Source organism: Macrobrachium rosenbergii, chromosome 16, assembly GCF_040412425.1.
Source record: "Macrobrachium rosenbergii isolate ZJJX-2024 chromosome 16, ASM4041242v1, whole genome shotgun sequence".
Lineage (NCBI taxonomy): Eukaryota > Metazoa > Arthropoda > Malacostraca > Decapoda > Palaemonidae > Macrobrachium > Macrobrachium rosenbergii.
The window spans coordinates 64,154,767-64,172,355 of record NC_089756.1 but is presented as its reverse complement, the minus strand read 5'-3'; the positions used below and the strand labels follow the sequence as shown (position 1 = coordinate 64,172,355).

The following is a 17,589-nucleotide window of genomic DNA, read 5'->3' as shown; positions in this document are numbered from 1 at the left end:
TTGAAATAGGTATGTATACATTTTTAAGGGTACCAATGTTTAAGATGACTTTGAAATTATATATTAATAATATAATTTCAAAGCTTAATACAGTAATAAGATAATAATTTAAGGTATATTTGATGTAGTTTGATACTTTAAGTATAAATTTGTATTTGAACTTTCAAGACAAACAGTTATAAGCATTTTTAGAGGGGGAGTAGCAAGTGTTCGCGGAATTTAACTATTTATGCGTGGGTCTGGAATGCATCCCCTGTGAATACGGGGTGTTTACTACAGTGGACCCTTGCTAGATCATGGTTCAGCATTCGTGGGTTCAGTTAGTCATGGGTTTTTCTGTGGAACATATCTTCAAATATATTGCAGAAATTTCACTAATTTGCAGATTTTTGCATAGATCAATATTCACTAATTACTGTATTTTCATTTTATTTCCATGACTAAATACATTTTTTATGATAAAAAACGATTTACCAATTTTGAAATATTAATATTAATATAAACACAGCAAAATATCAATAAAATGTTAAGTAAAATCCCTCAAAATCACAAAACAGTTTACCAAAGTAAACATACCTCAGTTCAACCTCTCCCTCTCTCTCTCTCTCTCTCTCTCTCTCTTTCCCTTTCAGTATGCATATCCTTTAATGAAAAACACAGCAAAATATCAATAAAATGTTATTTCACTTACAGAATCCATTTATGCTGTATTACTATACTGATCTATCATTATCATATGTATAAAAAACAATTGTCCTGGCATTTTTAATTGTTTTTACCAAAGTAAACATAATATCAGCTCTCTCTCTCCATATGATGACACGCTATTGGCTAGAAGGGTTGGAAGCAGCCAATCACACAACAAAGTACCAGCTTTTATCAATGCTGATTAGCTTGTAGCATGACATGCTATTGGCTGGAAGGGTTGGAAGTAGCCAATCACACAGCAGCTTGTACCTCTGATGCCTTGTGTACATACTGTCACCAGTATATGAGTTGTATTTTTGCTCTCTCTCTCTCTCTGAAATCTCTCTAAATCTCTCTCTCTCTCTCAATGAAATGTAAATTACTGTATCATAAACATAAAAATATGAAACCAAAACTAAAACTGTATGAGAGAAAATGGCTGTGCCTGAATATAGGGGTAACTTGATTAGTTTTCACATGTAGCTGTAAGCCATGTATTTTTACGGGTAATGTTGTAAGATGACTCTGGAATGATAATAAAGTGTTTTAGAAGGATAGTTTTAGGTATATTTGGTGTTTGAACTATTAAAATAAACAGTGAACTATTAAAATAGGCAGTTGTAAGTGTTTTAGTTTAAGGAATATTTGGTGTTTGAACTACTAAAATAGGCAGTTATGCGTGTTTTTAGGGGGGATATAGTACCAACCTATCGCGGATTTTCACTTATTGCGGGTGGTTGTAGTCCCTAACCCCCGCGAATACCAGGGCTAGACTGTATATTCAATGACTGTACCAACAATCGCTCTATTCGAGCCTAACACTGGCTGTGTGAGAATTCTTGATATTAGTTGGTCTGTCTCAAGGAGAGACAGTGGGACATAAGGGTATTTCTTTTGAGGATGAGAAGTGGCTACACTATAAAAAAAATTACATTAACCACAAAAGTCAACAAAAAGTTTTGACACAAATGAGAATAAAGTAAATAAGGGAAGCACAAAAAAAAAAAAAACTTATGCCACAACAGAAATGTGGACTGAAATTAATAAAAGAAACTAATGACACAGTAGAAATAAAGCCTGAACAGCATTCCTGGGATGAATAGCAGTGCATTATTTGAGGAGCCTGAAGCAGTATCAAATAATGAGGAGTGAAACAAGGGGTCATGTAATGATTTGTGCATGCTCAGTAGGTGCTTTCAACTTGCAACAGTATCGTTTGGTGTGATTGGCATTTCACTGCACAGAAGTATGGCAACTTACGATTGAAAGGTTTGTTCTGAGAAGTGGAAATTGAGTTATAAAGATATCATTGTATATTATAAAAACTTTAAATTATTATACCCAGGATTCATGGGTTGAACAAAATTGTTTAAATTGTGTCAAACCCATCAATCATATAGACTTCTGCAGTCTCAGGCTATGAATGATGGATTTTCTAAAAAAAAAAAAAAAAATATGTGATAAAAAGTATTTTTTAAATGTACCTCTGTTGGGGTGAACCTCATCTCTTTTGGGGCCAGAGACTCTTCTGTTAATCATACTATTACTTTTAAGGAATTACAGCATTCCAGAAACTGATACAAAAAAACCTTTAGAACATAGTCCTAAGCTGACAACTCACGTTGGGAAATTCATTACTTGCAGAAAGAGGCCCTTATTAACTCAACAACTAAACATTTTCCACCTCCCTTAGACAACTTCTGCTCACTGGTTATGGTAATACTTATTCCTTCTTATTTCAAAATAGAATCCCAGTACTGTATATCATGTTTATAAGTATAGTACACAAGTTTTGTGGAGTTAAAGGAAACCTACACTTTTGATTTATTTGCTAACGAAAAATAATCTGGGAACTTCCCAATGTAAGTTTTGATCTGGGAACTTCCCAATGTAAGTTTCAGCAATTGTACTTAACTTTTTCTGTCTACCAAGGTAAATCTATAGCTTACAGTCCAATTATAACACATAAGCATTAGGCTCCAGTAGGGCAAAGGTTATGTATTTTTTTTTTTACAAATATACTGAGTTTGGCATATTTTTCAGGGGATTTATGTTGGGGTTACCAAAGACTGACCTACAGAATTGTATCCACTGTTACTTAAATAAAAAAATATACAGAATTAAGTTTCTGACATATTCACACTTACTTTGTAATTATCTTTGGTCTGTACAAGGGCAAACATAATAAGGCCCGAAAGTGCTAAAATTATACCAGTGCTGCGGTGCAGCAGTTGTCTACGCGAGATAGATGGCCAGGTGCCTTTCCTCCAACGACAGTAAACAATGTGACAAGCCTGAAAATACAAAACGAAAAATTAAGAAAGGCTTGATGCTTTCTATTCACACTTTAATGTTTCAAAATTCACAACATGCCTTTGTTTTTCAACTTCACTCAACAGACCACTGCCAAATCTAACACAGTACCTTATCCTTAAATGCTAACTATAGCAGTGAGTTAACAATATACACTGCATTGACATGGATATCACAACATTCACACACTAATTTAGTCACTTTAATCCCTTTAACTAAATGAACTTTCTGAAAAATACAGGAATGATATGGCAAGTCCAAGGGTAAAAACAAAACTCCTCAAGAAACAATGGCTTATATCCACAAACATGAAATGCTTTCATAAATTTTTTATGCGTTAATACAAATATATAAAAAATTTTAAAGCTGCTGGTAAGCTCTTGAAAATTGATATTATATTTACTGATTGGATAAAAGATGGTGAAGATTCTAACAAAAAATTTTTCTGTCAATTTCGTTCCAAAACTTAACTTTCATAGCTGGTTGAACTTTTCCAATTAACATTATCTGTTGGTGCTGACTTGTGTTTCATGCCATAGAGATTGGGTCACGTGGGCTATTTATCAAATATCTATGGGCCAGTTAAAAGAGGAAGACAAGTTCACTTCAGCACTGCATTCTTTCTGAAATGGTCAGTACCATAGTCCTAGGTGGGTTTAAAGTTTTTTAACTTATTACTTCTTAGTTCCAGGAAGCCTGCCATTTGCTCATGACATTGGGTTTAGTGGTATTACGCAGCTGTCCGCAGGAATGAATGTGTCTGATCTGGTAATGCATAATCCAGCTTCACTTGCTCTAATAGCAACCTCATTTTCTTTGATACCTATGGAAGCAGGAATCCAACAATTTTAGCATTAGCATTTGCTTAATATAGCTTGTGAAATGAAAGCTTAAGATGTAGAACAGGAGCATTTTTAGCATAACAGCTTTGTGGAGCTGTAAGTCTTTAGAAATTATGAATTTCTTTGTTGATAGCGTACATTTTTTTTTATTTATGTTGCAGTTTACAGTGCTGAGAAGTCTGTCATAAAATTAAAAACATTGTTGTATAATAGTTAATGGTTAACTTGTTCCATGGTACTGAAGAAAACCTTACTCACATCCCAAAATCTGGATCCATCTCCATAAACTACATTAAAATGACCTTTCATGTGTGTCTAAGCATATTTGTTTAAAGTGCTTTGAGGTGGATGTATTTTTCATAAACATAAGCATGTTTTGTTTAAAATGCTTTGAGGTGGATATATTTTTTATAAACAATATTAAGATACAATGCAAAAGTAGTTTTGATGTAGGAATAAATATTAAGCTAAAATCTATATATTCAAAAGCATGTTGGCTCAGTCTAAGGAAAGGGGTGAATGACTGCTTACAAAAAGGTCGATTTGATAAAAACGATTTTTATTTATTGTCACTTATATTTTCACTGCATTCCACATGGTCACCCAATCACAGTGGAGACATGAGACGTATAGTTGATCGCAATTCTGACTTGTAGGATTTACTCGGGGAGAACTTGAAAGTACTGTAGTCTAATATAGATACAACAGCAAAGTGCAAGTCGGGAAGATCAATGAACTTGGTAACAGTTTAGGTAACTGGTGGTATGGGGGGGGAGTAAGGGAATAACATCGCAGGCCTGAGTGTCGATGCCTTTTCGTTAGTACTTGCTCAGCCAAGAAAGAGGTGTCCAAGAACACAATCTCTTTCTGGCTTCGTGAGATGATCAAGCCGGTGTACTTCTCGTCTAACGAGGTAGATGGGAGTGCGACCTGGGCATGAGGGCTAGGGGCATCGCCCCATCCCTCACATTCCAGAAGAACCTGTTGGTCAACAGGTAGTAAAAGCGTTCTACCTTCAGAACATTGCCCATATGTCCTTCTACACGTTTTCCTTGGGTCCTGTGGAGGCTGCTTAACAAGTTGTGTAGCTCACCCAACTCCCCTACAGGGACACAGCATCTCGCCTAAGGTGTTCAGTTAGTGAGAGAGAATGTGTATGAGCAACTAGTCTCCTCCCTTTTCTCTTTTACCTTTCTCTCTCACAGGGCACAAAGGCAGGTGGCGAGCCGTCACATGCTGGACAGACGAGTCATGTAGGTGAGTCAGCATGACAGGGGCACCCTGTCTTTCTTCTTTTTGTAGATTGTTTAGATGCATGTACCCCAGCCTCTCTCTAGACAAGGGGAGAAAGGGATTGACAATGAAACAAACGTGTATGCTTTATTAGCATGCTTTATTGTCTCTGACACTATTGGGTTTCTCCAAGCCTTTGTTAAGGTAAGGATGCAAACTCACTACTTCAAGCCCATAAGTCTAGCAACTGCAACATCCCACATGTTCAACAAGCTAGATGTGTGGAATTATCTTTCTTAGCTCCCCTAGACCAGGAAGGTTTTCCTGGGTGGGAAGAACTAACCAGTTGGTGCAGAGTTTTACCCAGACTCACCGCACCATATAGCAAATTTCTAGAGTAATTTGTATTTTTCCTAACACACAAACCTGAGTTGTTTAAATTTATGTCCCACCTCAGCCACCACTCATTCAGGCACCTGGGCTGATAGGCAAAGTGGAGTGCTGACCAGCAAGTGGGCAGGGCTTCCCCGCCCCACCATCATTAGTTAATGACCTTGTCTGAAAGTTAAAACAGTCATTCCAGCTCAAGTTCACAAGCTAAATCTTATGTAAAGAACTCAGGTTCCTATGTTAGGAAAAATACAAAATTGTTATATATATATATATATATATATATATATATATATATATATATATATATATATATATATATATATATATATATACATCAGGGATATTCCTGAGGCAGCGTGGATTTGATATTAAGCGACATTTGTAGCTTCATGATTGTATATAAATCATGGTGTGATAAAAATGTCATATATATATATATATATATATATATATATATATATATATATATATATATATATATATATATATATATATATATATATATATATATATATATATATTATTAGTTATCACAACTAATCACAGAATTTAAAAATTTACCTCACTTCAGCCAGATACCTGAACTCTCATAACAATAAAAATTACAACTGAGTACTCTAAAGGTAACAGTGATCCCTTAAAAAAAGCTTATTAATCACTTAAAAAATCAAACTAAGTTTATCAAAACAAGTGTGAGGTGGCAACAATTAAACAAGAAATATACTCAGTAACAGGGCATCACTCCATCAAACAGCTTTAACTGTTTCCTTGGTCTTAATTCACTTCAGCAAAACTAAAGGAACAAAACATGTTTATCACTTTGCCTTATGCACACAATTAATCGTACCACTGGTGGTCAACAAATGAAACACTGTTTTTAAATACATTAAATACAAAATTTTATTTTTAAATTCAAAATTTATAATAAGAATTCACAATGTGAAAAAAATTTACTATTACTTGAAAGCACAAATTTAATTAATTTTTGAGTTAATTATTAAACAAAACTAAATCACAAAACATTAATTTATCAAGAAAAATTAATCAAGCAAAATTTAAACTATCAAGAATTACTCAAGACCTGAAAAGAAAATCTTAGTAAATGAAAATTAAATCAAGTATGCAATGTTAAATTATTAAGAAATATTTAAATTGCTAAGTAAATAAATGTTAAATCACCAACATATAAAATGTGAAAAATCAAGAAATTGCAGACACAAAACACACAAAAATATACACAAAAGATTTACCAATAATAATTTCACTAAGGCAAAATTTCCCTAATATACCTTATTATACCATGGTAATAATAAGTAAAATTCACTTGACCTTACAAAAGCTTGTGAAAACCTTTACAAAATCAGCTGCTTTAGATTCACAAAACATACTTTTTGTTGGGCACCGTTACAACTTTTCCTAAATTCAGATCTCAAAAGCTAGGATTAACACCAGTGACCACAAATATCCTATGTTAAAATTCCTCTCTTTTGAAGAGAGAGAGAGAGAGAGAGAGACTAACGGTCTCTGATGTCAGAATGAGCAAACTTTAGGATTCCAGTGGGAAATGAAACAATCAGATGACATCAGAACAATATGTGATCAGAGCAACGCAATCCTACAAAACATGACGTAATCGACTGAGATACGTGCATTTACTCTCAAAAAGGGGGTTATGTGACTTGACGGCAGCTGGCAGCCACAAACGGCATACTTTCAAAACAAGACGAAGAACCAAAGTTGGTTTTCAGAACAGTACATGAAACATTACATGAAACTATTCGAAATATCTCATATGAGACAAAACCTTACACGACTTGATTGCCATTCTTTCACTCATTAACTCATTATTTCTCGCCACAACAACTGAACCAAAACATGACATACAAAATCACAAGTACAGAAAACTAATTGCTAGGGGATAAAATGTGCGACCACATACTACGTTACTATTAAAACGTATTACCAATTTTAAATTACGCTGTTAAATTACCCAAATCACTACCTCTTTTGAGATCTGACATTACACTACATATAATACTTCAACAATTATTATCATTATACACATAAAACTTTATAACCAGAATAGTAAATATATCCAAATCATGGAACGATATACACATTACTAGGCAATATCATGAAATTCCTCCCCCCAGAAGATTAGTTATCCAGGATTTGAATCCAGCAATTCACAACGGGAAAAATAATCTGCTATGACATTATTTTCTCCTGAAACGTGTTTCACTTTTACATTATACGGCTGTAGACATAAAGACCACCTGGTCAGTCTCTGATTATTATTTTTGATTTTACTGATAAATGAGATGGGGTTGTGGTCGACAACACTAAAGTTTCTTCATTCCTAGGTCGGTTCACATACACCAAACTTTTTCAATGCTGTGATTAATGCTAATGTTTCTTTTTCGATTGTTGAGTAAGTTTTCTGGTGTTTTTTCAACTTTGAAGACATGAAGCACACTGGATGCAGAATACTGCTGTCATCTTCTTGGAGTAGAACAGCTCCAATTCCACAGTCCAATGCATCAACTTGTATCACAAACTTTTTATTGAAGTCTGGACTTGAAGCACTAGTCTTGAAGTTAATGGCTTTAACTTGAAATGATTCTTGACTGGAGTCTTGAAAATTTTTTTAGAACTGGTTAAGAACTGAGAATTTTGAGAAATTTGGACAGAATCAGAGACAAAATCCAGCCATGCCCAAAAATCTTTGTAGCTGTTTCCTCATAGTGGGAGGGGTTGCCTTACGGATACCTTCTACATTAGAGTTAACAGGAGCGAGAAGGCCTTTTCCAACTTCAAATCCCAGATACTGAACAGCTGCCTTTCCAAACTCACTTTTTTGTATGTTGATTGTTAGTCCTGCTTCCCATAATTTCTTGAAAACTTTCCTTAAAACCTTCAGATGTTCTTCCCATGTATTAGAATAAATCACAATGTCATCAAGGTATACACCAACTCCTTCTATGGATCCTAGCAGCTGATCCATCACTCGTTGGAATGTTGCAGGTGCATTCATCAGACCAAATGGCAAAACAGTGTATTGATACACTCCAAAAGGAGTAATGAAAGCTGACAGCAACTTAGCAGTCTCATTTAAGGGAATTTGATAATATCCTTTCAACAAGTCTATCTAAACAAATTTGGCTTGCCCAATATTATCGAGTAATTGATCAATAAGAGGCAAGGGATAATTATCAGCCACATTGATGGAATTCAATTTCCTATAATCAGTACACATTCCAAATGAGCTATATGGTTTCTTCATTAACACACAAGAAGAGCTATAATGACTTGAACTAGGTTCTGCTAATCCATGCTGCAACAAATACTCAACTTCTTTCTTCAAAACATCTTGATGAAAAGGTGATAAGTGATAAGCTCTCTGTTTAAAAGGTTTTCCATCTTCTCTGATCTTTATCTCATGCTTTGTCAGATCGGTACACCTAGGTACATCTGCAAAAATTTCAGGGAAACTTTAAATCACCTCAATTCACTACTTTGCTCAACACTCAGATGTTTTAGTTTATCTTCCAAAATTTTCTAATATTGAAGAATTGTTAATCTTGTTTTCAGCTCCCAATTCAGCCATCATCGTCCTCTGTAGATGAAGTTGTCTGTGTTATTGACACTGTTTCAGTTTTAGTCTCTGAGAAGTAAGGTTTCAAAAGATTCCACATGTATCTTCCTCTGTCGTTTTCTTCTTCCTGGTGTTTCAATCACATAAGTTCGATCACTTAACCTCTCTATTATCCTATAAGGACCTTGAAACTTATTGGTAAGGGGAAATCTTTTCACTGGTAAAAACACTAGAACTTGCTGTCCTACACTAAAACTTCTTAGCTTAGTTTTAACATCATACTTTCTTTTCATTTTCTCGACTTATTTTCAGATTTTCAAAAGAGAATTTTCTAATTTCTCTTAACCTTTTCCTCAAATTCTTCACATATTCTCCTTGGATTTCCTCTTGATTTTCTTCCCAATGCTCTGCAAGAATCTTCAATGGACCTCTCACATCACGACCAAAAATCATTTCATTTGGTGAACATTCCATACTCTCTTGATAAGCATTCCTAACTTCAAATAACATTAAAGGTAAACCAGCATCCCATTCTCTTCCTGATTCATTACAATATTTTGTTAACATACTTTTCAATGTCTGGTGGAACCTTTCCAAGGCTCCTTGAGTCTCTGGATGATAAGCAGTTGATAACTGTTGTTTTACTCCTAACAAGTTTATCACATCCTGGAATAATTTTGAAGTAAAGTTCGTTCTCTATCACTTTGCACAATTTCTGGTATTCCAAACTTGGAGAAAAACTCCACCAACTTCTCAGCAATTACCTTTGCACTTATTCTTCTTACAGGAATCGCCTCAGGATACCTTGTACTGGACATTAATGTTAACAGATATTCATTTCCTTTCTTTTTTTCGGAAGTGGCCCAACCACATCTATAATTACCTTGCTAAAGGGTTCTCTCCTCTAACTTCTATGGGTTGTAGGGGGCTTTCTGAATGGTTTCATTCGGTTTTCCAGCTATCTGGCATGTGTGACACACTCTGCAAAATTTGCTAACATCCTTGTGAAGTCCAGGCCAGAAAAAATACTTCATAATCTTCTTAACAGTCTTCCTGATTCCCATATGTCCAGACTCATGTGCTACTGCTACACTTGTTTCCTCAATGGATATGGAATCAAAATTTGATGATATTCACCCCATTCAGCATTTCCTGGTATATCTGGAGGTCGATGCTTCCTCATTAGCAATCCTTCTTTTAGATAATAACAGGTATGAGTTTGTTGCATCTCTTCTTGATCAACAACTCTGAAGAACAAATCAGCTAACGTTGTATCCCTCTTCTGTAGTTACATTAGCTTCTCTCTAATCACCTGACCAACTTCAAGGGCTTAATTCTCAATATCTGCTAACTCTGCTACTGCAGTTTCAGTACTATCTTCAGGAACACTCTGACTACTCTGAGTCTCTTTAAGAACAACAGGATCCTCTTCTTCTTGGGAAATCTCTTCATTGCTAGGGCAACTTCACTTTTCTGGAACAGCTCTTCTAACCTCAAAGATCCTTCACTTGATCCTTCTGGTGCAGGTAAATCCTCAGTTTCTTCACTTGCAGACATAGTTCTCATCATACTCCTGGTAGTTACACAACTTGGAAACAGGTGGGGGCTTTTCCTCTCTAAATCTACCGTAGGACTAATCCTCAAAGGTTTGTCTGTCACTATAGGACAAGGAACAAAGGGTACACCACCAACTTCATTACCCGGTAAAACATGTACACCTTCAACAGCTAGCGAGTCCTTTACAGCAAAATCAACATTCCCTGTCACCAATTCTCACGACAGGTACAAGCGGCATATAGGAGTTACTTCTTCTCCTCCTATACCCTTCAAAATAACCTAATCTCTGGTAAGATTCTTCTCCAACTGTGGGCGAGCACCACAAACTACCTCACTATGGTTACTCCCAGTATCACAGAATACCTTGACTAGTACCCGCATACTCCCTCCTTGAGTTGACAGTGTACCTTCATAGATATATGGTTTAAAAGCCTACAAGCTGCTCAGCCACTCACTGCTTGAGGTTACATTTACTCTGGTTGCTAAACACTCTGCTTGTTTAGTCTTAGTCTTCCCCACACTGCTCTTGGCAGTCTTTTTCACCTGGTTACCTTTAGCCGCGTGGCCAACTGGTTTGATCTGCTGTTGTGTCTGGTAACAATCTCGACTGTAGTGTCCTACTCTTCCACACTTGAAGCAGAAAACATTAGTCTTCGGTAGCTGTCTCGAGAAACTGGATGATGTGGATTTAACATTCAATTGCTGAGGGGTTTACCTGACTTTGTATTGGCATAGCCACTAGAAGGATTTCCAGTTGTAATGTTCCTGAAATTTGGATGAGATCTGAAACCTGTGCATTGTTGGTTCTGGTACTTGACATTATAATTTCTTTTGCTAGAAATTATATTAAAATCTTCACTCAATGTAGCAGCTTTGTCAAGTTTCTTAACCTCTCTCTCTCTCTTAAATAGGCTCTTATGTGTTCAGGAATTCCTCTAAGATATTGCTCAAGGACTACCAACTCCTCAAGTTCATCCACAGATTTAACTTTAGCAGCCTCAAGCCATCGTTTAAAACATCTTCTTACTTTGTAAGCATAATCCAAGAAAGTTATCTTGTCATCCTTTCTCAAAGATCTGAATCTTTCATTATAATATTCAGGGTCATCTGGTAAACTTGCAGCACATTATGTTTGAGTACCTTGTACTCTTTAAACTGATCAGCTGATAAGGCTAAATAGGCACTTCTTCCTTTACCAATGAGAACACTCTGTAACAAGACTGACCATTTATCTTCTGGCCATCCCATACCTGAAGCCAATTTTTCAAAAGTGATCAAAAACTCATCTGGAGCTTCTTCTGTAAATTTTGGAATTAACACTCTTACTACATCAAATACAGGGTCTGAATTACCTTGAGTAGGGTTAGATGGTGTTACAGGTAATGTGGATCGAGCTTTTATTAACTCCATCTCCTTTCATGTCTTGCTTTTTCTCTTCCTTCTTTGCTCTTTGTCTTCTTCTGCTTTTTCTTTCTTCTCTTTCTTTCTCTCTCTCTATCTTCTCTTTCTGTCTTCATTTTCTCTTTCAGCCTGTATCCTCAGCTTAATCAAATTTTCTTCTGCTTCTATACGTCTAAGTTCTGCTTCTGCATCACTTTTCTCTTTCTTTTGCTCATGTTTATCTGTAAATTCTGCCTCAGCTGCATTCAACAATTCTTGTGCCTCTCCTAACTCTTCATCTACTTTACCAGAGTCCATCAATGCTTGGATTGCAATATATTTGATTTGTGCCTTAATCATACCACTAGACACATTACCCCCACATGCTACTGCTAAAGCAATCCACTGTGCCTTAGTCAGGTTGGATTCAGATAACTCTTGGATGGAAGGAGTGGAACATTGAACAGAGCCATTTTCTCTAAGTTACTCAACTAAATAATTCACAATACAAAGCAAAAAATAACTATGTGGTCACTCTCCTATCAAAATATATCCCTAACACCACCAGTATAAACCATAAACCAGAGTGATATTTTGTTTTGTTCCCGGGTCTGGGCACCAAACAATATAATGTCACGATGCGTATCAAGTACCTGGTTATTACACAACTAATCTCAAAATTCAAAAATATACCTCACTTCAGCCAGATACCTGAACTCTCATAACATTAATTGTTACAACTGAGTACTCTAAAGGTAACAGTGATCCCTGTAAAAAAAATACAAAAATTTATCAAAGTTGAAAAAATCAAACTAAGTTTTTCAAAACAATGTGAGGTATAAATAATTAAACAAGAAATATTCAATAATTCTTGAGTAAATTATGGCATCACTCCATCAAAAAAACTTTAACTGTTTAAATTAATCAAGCAATTCAAACTATCAAGCAAAACTAAAGATTTAACAAAAAATGTTTATCACTTTGCTCAAAATCAAATATGCAATGTTAAATTACTATCACTGGTGGTCAATAAATGAAACACTGTTTTTAAAAAATGTTAAATACAAAAATTTATTTTTTCAAATTAAAGAAATTTAAATAGAAAAGAATTCAAAATCTGAAAAAATTTACTATTACTTGAAAACAACACAAAATTTCAATTAACTTCTTGAATTAAATTATTAAACAAAACTAAAATCACAAAACTTTAATTTATCAAAAATTTAAATTAATCAAGCAAAATTTAAACTATCAAGAATTACTCAAGACCTTAAAAAAAATCTTAGATAAATGAAAATGTTAAATGAAAAAAATTATGTAATGTTAAATTAATTAGGAATGAAGAAATAACCAACTAAATGGTCTCAGAAATCAGAATGAAACAAATTTTAAATTCCAATGAAACAATTATAAATCACCAAAACATATTTGGGTGTGAAAATCAAGAAATTGTCAGACAGCAAAACGTTTTGAACACACAAAAATATGACAAAAAGATTTATCTCAATAATAATTTCACTACAACATGAAAATTTCCTAATATACCGGCGTTTGTTTTCATACCATGGTATCATAATAAAAAATTCACTTTACCTTACACAATGACAATTGAAATGAAAACAAGCCCTTTGGAAAAACCAGCACAGCTGTTAAATATTTTATCAAAACACACTATTTTTGTTGGGCACTATTAAAATTGTATTAACAACTTTTCCTATGTAATCAGATCTCAAAAGCTAATGCCAACAAACATGACCACAAAATCATTATCCTAACACATGTTAAAATAAATATCTCAAAATTATAGGAGAGAGAGAGAGAGAGAGAGAGACATCATGAAAAAAAAAAAAAAAAAAAAAAAAAATATGTCAGAATGAGCAAACTATAGATATTCCAGTGGGAATATGAAACAATATATAGACGACTACAGAACAATACATGATCATTTGAATCAATGTAATCCTACAACACATGGTTATTAGTGTGAGATATTAAATTTATTTTACAAAAAGCATGATTGATTAAACTGAACAAAAATTTGTAAATGGGACAAATTTTGATTTTCCTTAATATTGACATCTCAACCTAAAGAATCACAATATATGCTCATCAGCAAAACAGCTAAATGCTTACGCAATTTAAAACATTTTAGATGAATTGTAAAATGTAAAGTTTTTAGTAGTTTTTGTGTACAAAAAATAAAACAGTACAACTGAAACAAGGTTACAAAACATTTGTCTTTTCTTGAACTGACACAAAACCCCACAGACAAGTTCCTAAAGAATCAATAGATGCCATTCTTATGTCACGAAAAATCAAGATCTTCATTATTTCATGTCACGAATAACAACTTAATCTAAAACATCGACAAACAAAAATACAAGTTTGTACAGTTAAAACTGATACGTAGGGATAAAGCGCATATTTGATTCTAAAGCCAGTATAAATTACTAATAAAAACATAGTTACCAATTTTAAATTATTTCTGTTAAGTTACCTTTGCAAATCATTAACTATCTTTTGAGATCTGACATGCTACACTACATATGATTTTTCTTCAACAATTATTATCATTACACATAATACCTTATAAAAATATTAAATATATCAAAATCATAGAATGATATACATATTACAAGGCAATATATAATGAAAATATATATATATATATATATATATATATATATATATATATATATATATATTTTTTTTTTGTATATAGAATCACACCTCAGTTCATCAGGCTCCATCATCATATTATAGAGAAATGGACTGGAAATACTATATATATAAGATATATATATAAATATAGAACAACAAAACCAGCAAAATAACCTATAATATATAGTTTATTAACCTAAATTAATCATATATTTACAAATGTGTGTGTGTGTGTGTGTGTGTGTTTGGGATAGAGAGAGAGAGAGAGAGAGAGAGAGAGAGAGCCTTCTGAATAACCTATTTCGCCTCACAAATGTGCTCACCATACAAAAATAGATTATCTGAGAATTTCCTTCGCATTGTTTCAGTTTTCCAAGAAGAATGATGTCACGACGTTTCCTGAATTTCTTCCTGATTGCTGTGAGTAATTGTATCTCCCTACTTCTTCCTTTTTCTCATGCTTAAGAAATTAATGCATATACTTTCTTGCACGTAAATATGCTGTTGTTGTTTTTTGTTCTGCGAGACATAATTCTGTAAACTAAAAAAAGTCTGATATTATAAATGATGTTGTGAACAGAAACCAACTGAATAAGGTCATTACGTGACCGAAAATGAGTGAAAAGGTCAGCTGCAAACATTGTTATTAGATATCGAACGCTTCGCTTCTCCTTAAATAAAACATTCATTTGCTGTGAAATTGCAGCCACAAGACAAGACTTGGAAAAGCAGTTATTATTCATCAAAAACCAAAAATGAACAGACCTCTCTGGAAACCAGTATTAATATAACAGGATTTTCTTCATGGATTACATGAAGTAACCTATATTGACTTTGCAGATTCATACACGTATGTTTGATTACAATGCCGAATTGCAGTTTCTAGCATTGTGAGATTTCTGCAAAAAGTGTGACCTCAAACAAATTTTTTCAGTCAAAACAAATGTTCATTTTGAAGATCCTTCCAGGTGTTGGCCTCTTGCTCGGTCCAGGGACGCAAAGCTGAATCTCCTTCCGAATTTGATACGAAGAAACATGAGTAAGTAAAAAAGTTTTAGTTGAAATTTGTAAAATGAAAAAAATCAACCTATTTCTTTATGTTTTTGTTCACTGGTCAGTGTTTATTGAAGTTACGGAAACTCAGTCCATTAAGGCAGAACGCGAATTGTTTACAAATGTAGTCTTTCGTTTTGTTTTCAATAAAGAGATCTTCATAAATTTTTTCCTAGAGTAATACTTATGTAATACGCCCTACGGAGACATTTCCAATAATCAGAAAGTTTCTTTTCTTTTCATGACCTTAACATAGATTTTCTAACGACAGACCAGAATCATTGCTGAAGAGACAGATCACAGAAGCACCCGTGGTCTGCTACGCAACAGGTCCCTTGGCTGGAGAAGCTCTCTTGGATGAGTGGTGCACAATCAATTGTCTTCGACACGACAGGAGAATCCATTCTGCCCATCTTCCATATGTGTTTGTGGATAGGGACACCGAGGCTTTGGCAGTAGATGGAATGTGCACCTGATTTCACCTTTGTCATTTAGGCTAACGGTTGATTGCAAATTAGTTTAGAGATATTGCAGGAAATTCGTTTCACAAAGTGATTCTTTAAAATTTCAAGGCTGTAACTTTTGTGATTCAGTAGTTGATTTCAAATGAGTTTTGAGACAGTATAGGAAATTTGCTTCACATTCTAATTATCTGAAATATCAAAGCAATAACTCGGCGCAATTTATTAAGTATAGGTAGATCAAAATGCTGAAAGCTACAAATGTTTTACGCAGGTGGATGAAATAGAATATAAATTATGTAATCATTAAATAAGTTGTGGAATATTGAGTTATTCTGTAATATAGTAGAGGTGGGTATAACAACTTTCTTATTTTAGATTTTGAAATTAGGCGTTTACCAGCAAACCAGATACATTTTCCAGACATGTCTTACATGGTTGAGATACAGAAATACACCGTACAAGAATATGTTCCACAAAATTCGACCAGCAAGACTTCGAAAATCTTAATGGCTTTTACTGGACACAATTTCTGTCATTCTTTTGAGAAACATCATATTAACATTCCACCTGTCTTACACCATAGGGTATCATTCTTATGTGAAATGGGTTAAAATTTCTATAAATTTATGCCTATTATGCTTCAAAACAAAAATATTGTGTGCCCATCAACGAGTGCTTTCGTTTGTCTTAACATATGCAATTATTATGTTTGCAAAATACTTCATACAGTCATTAATTCTTAGTCTACCATATTTTTTGTTGTTTCTTTTTGTTTGGTGAAATATGACGAAATAATGGACCAATTCAGCCAATAAAGATCAGCTTCAGCAGAAAATCGCTGGTTTTATTCTGGTTGTATATCGATTATATAATTATGTAAAGTGGCCTTCGTCCTTTCATGTGCAAAAAAAATAATGACGTAACAGAAGCATATTTGGGATTGATGCGATGTTATTCTATTCAGTAAAATCTTATTATATGAAACAGCTATTGCGATATCTGTAGGAATATATGATGCTTTCATACATCTTGTCCTTTTGAGGCTAATTCACTCTCCCTGCCCAGTCATTCTCTCTGTCTGTCTGTCTGTCTGTCTGTCTGTCTGTCTGTCTCTCTCTCTCTCTCTCTCTCTCTCTCTCTCTCTCTCTCTCTCTCTCTCTCTCAGAACAAACTTTTTTCCTTACTTAAGCACCGTACAGAAGCGTTACTTTTTTCTGTATCTGAAGAATAATAGTTTTTTTCCTTTACTGTTTGAAATGACTTTCAAGAATAGGTAAACTACTACGAACAACGTTTCTTGGAGGACCGAGATTTTCTAATACCTCTTCCTTGAGATTAAATCAACCTGACCTGAATTGTTTCCCTGCGACCGGATGGTTTTTGGGGAAGGATGTGCTTTCAGACTTCCTGT

At 34.3% G+C, this 17,589-nt stretch overlaps 1 protein-coding gene and 1 long non-coding RNA gene across 4 annotated transcripts in view; one reads left to right on the top strand and one right to left on the bottom strand.

The window, feature by feature from the left end:
• LOC136847480 (transmembrane protein 8B-like) overlaps positions 1 to 17,589 on the bottom strand; it is a 910,690-nt gene that overhangs the window by 46,888 nt on the left and 846,213 nt on the right. For all 3 annotated transcript variants that reach the window (XM_067119223.1, XM_067119225.1, XM_067119224.1), the window contains one exon: positions 2,835 to 2,981. In XM_067119223.1, coding sequence (XP_066975324.1) covers positions 2,835 to 2,981 — 147 coding nt within the window. The remainder of the gene's footprint in view (positions 1 to 2,834; positions 2,982 to 17,589) is intronic.
• Positions 14,972 to 17,013, top strand: LOC136847479 (uncharacterized). The gene is made up of 3 exons (XR_010855765.1): positions 14,972 to 15,081; positions 15,630 to 15,700; positions 15,986 to 17,013. It is a non-coding gene; the product is annotated as an uncharacterized lncRNA (long non-coding RNA).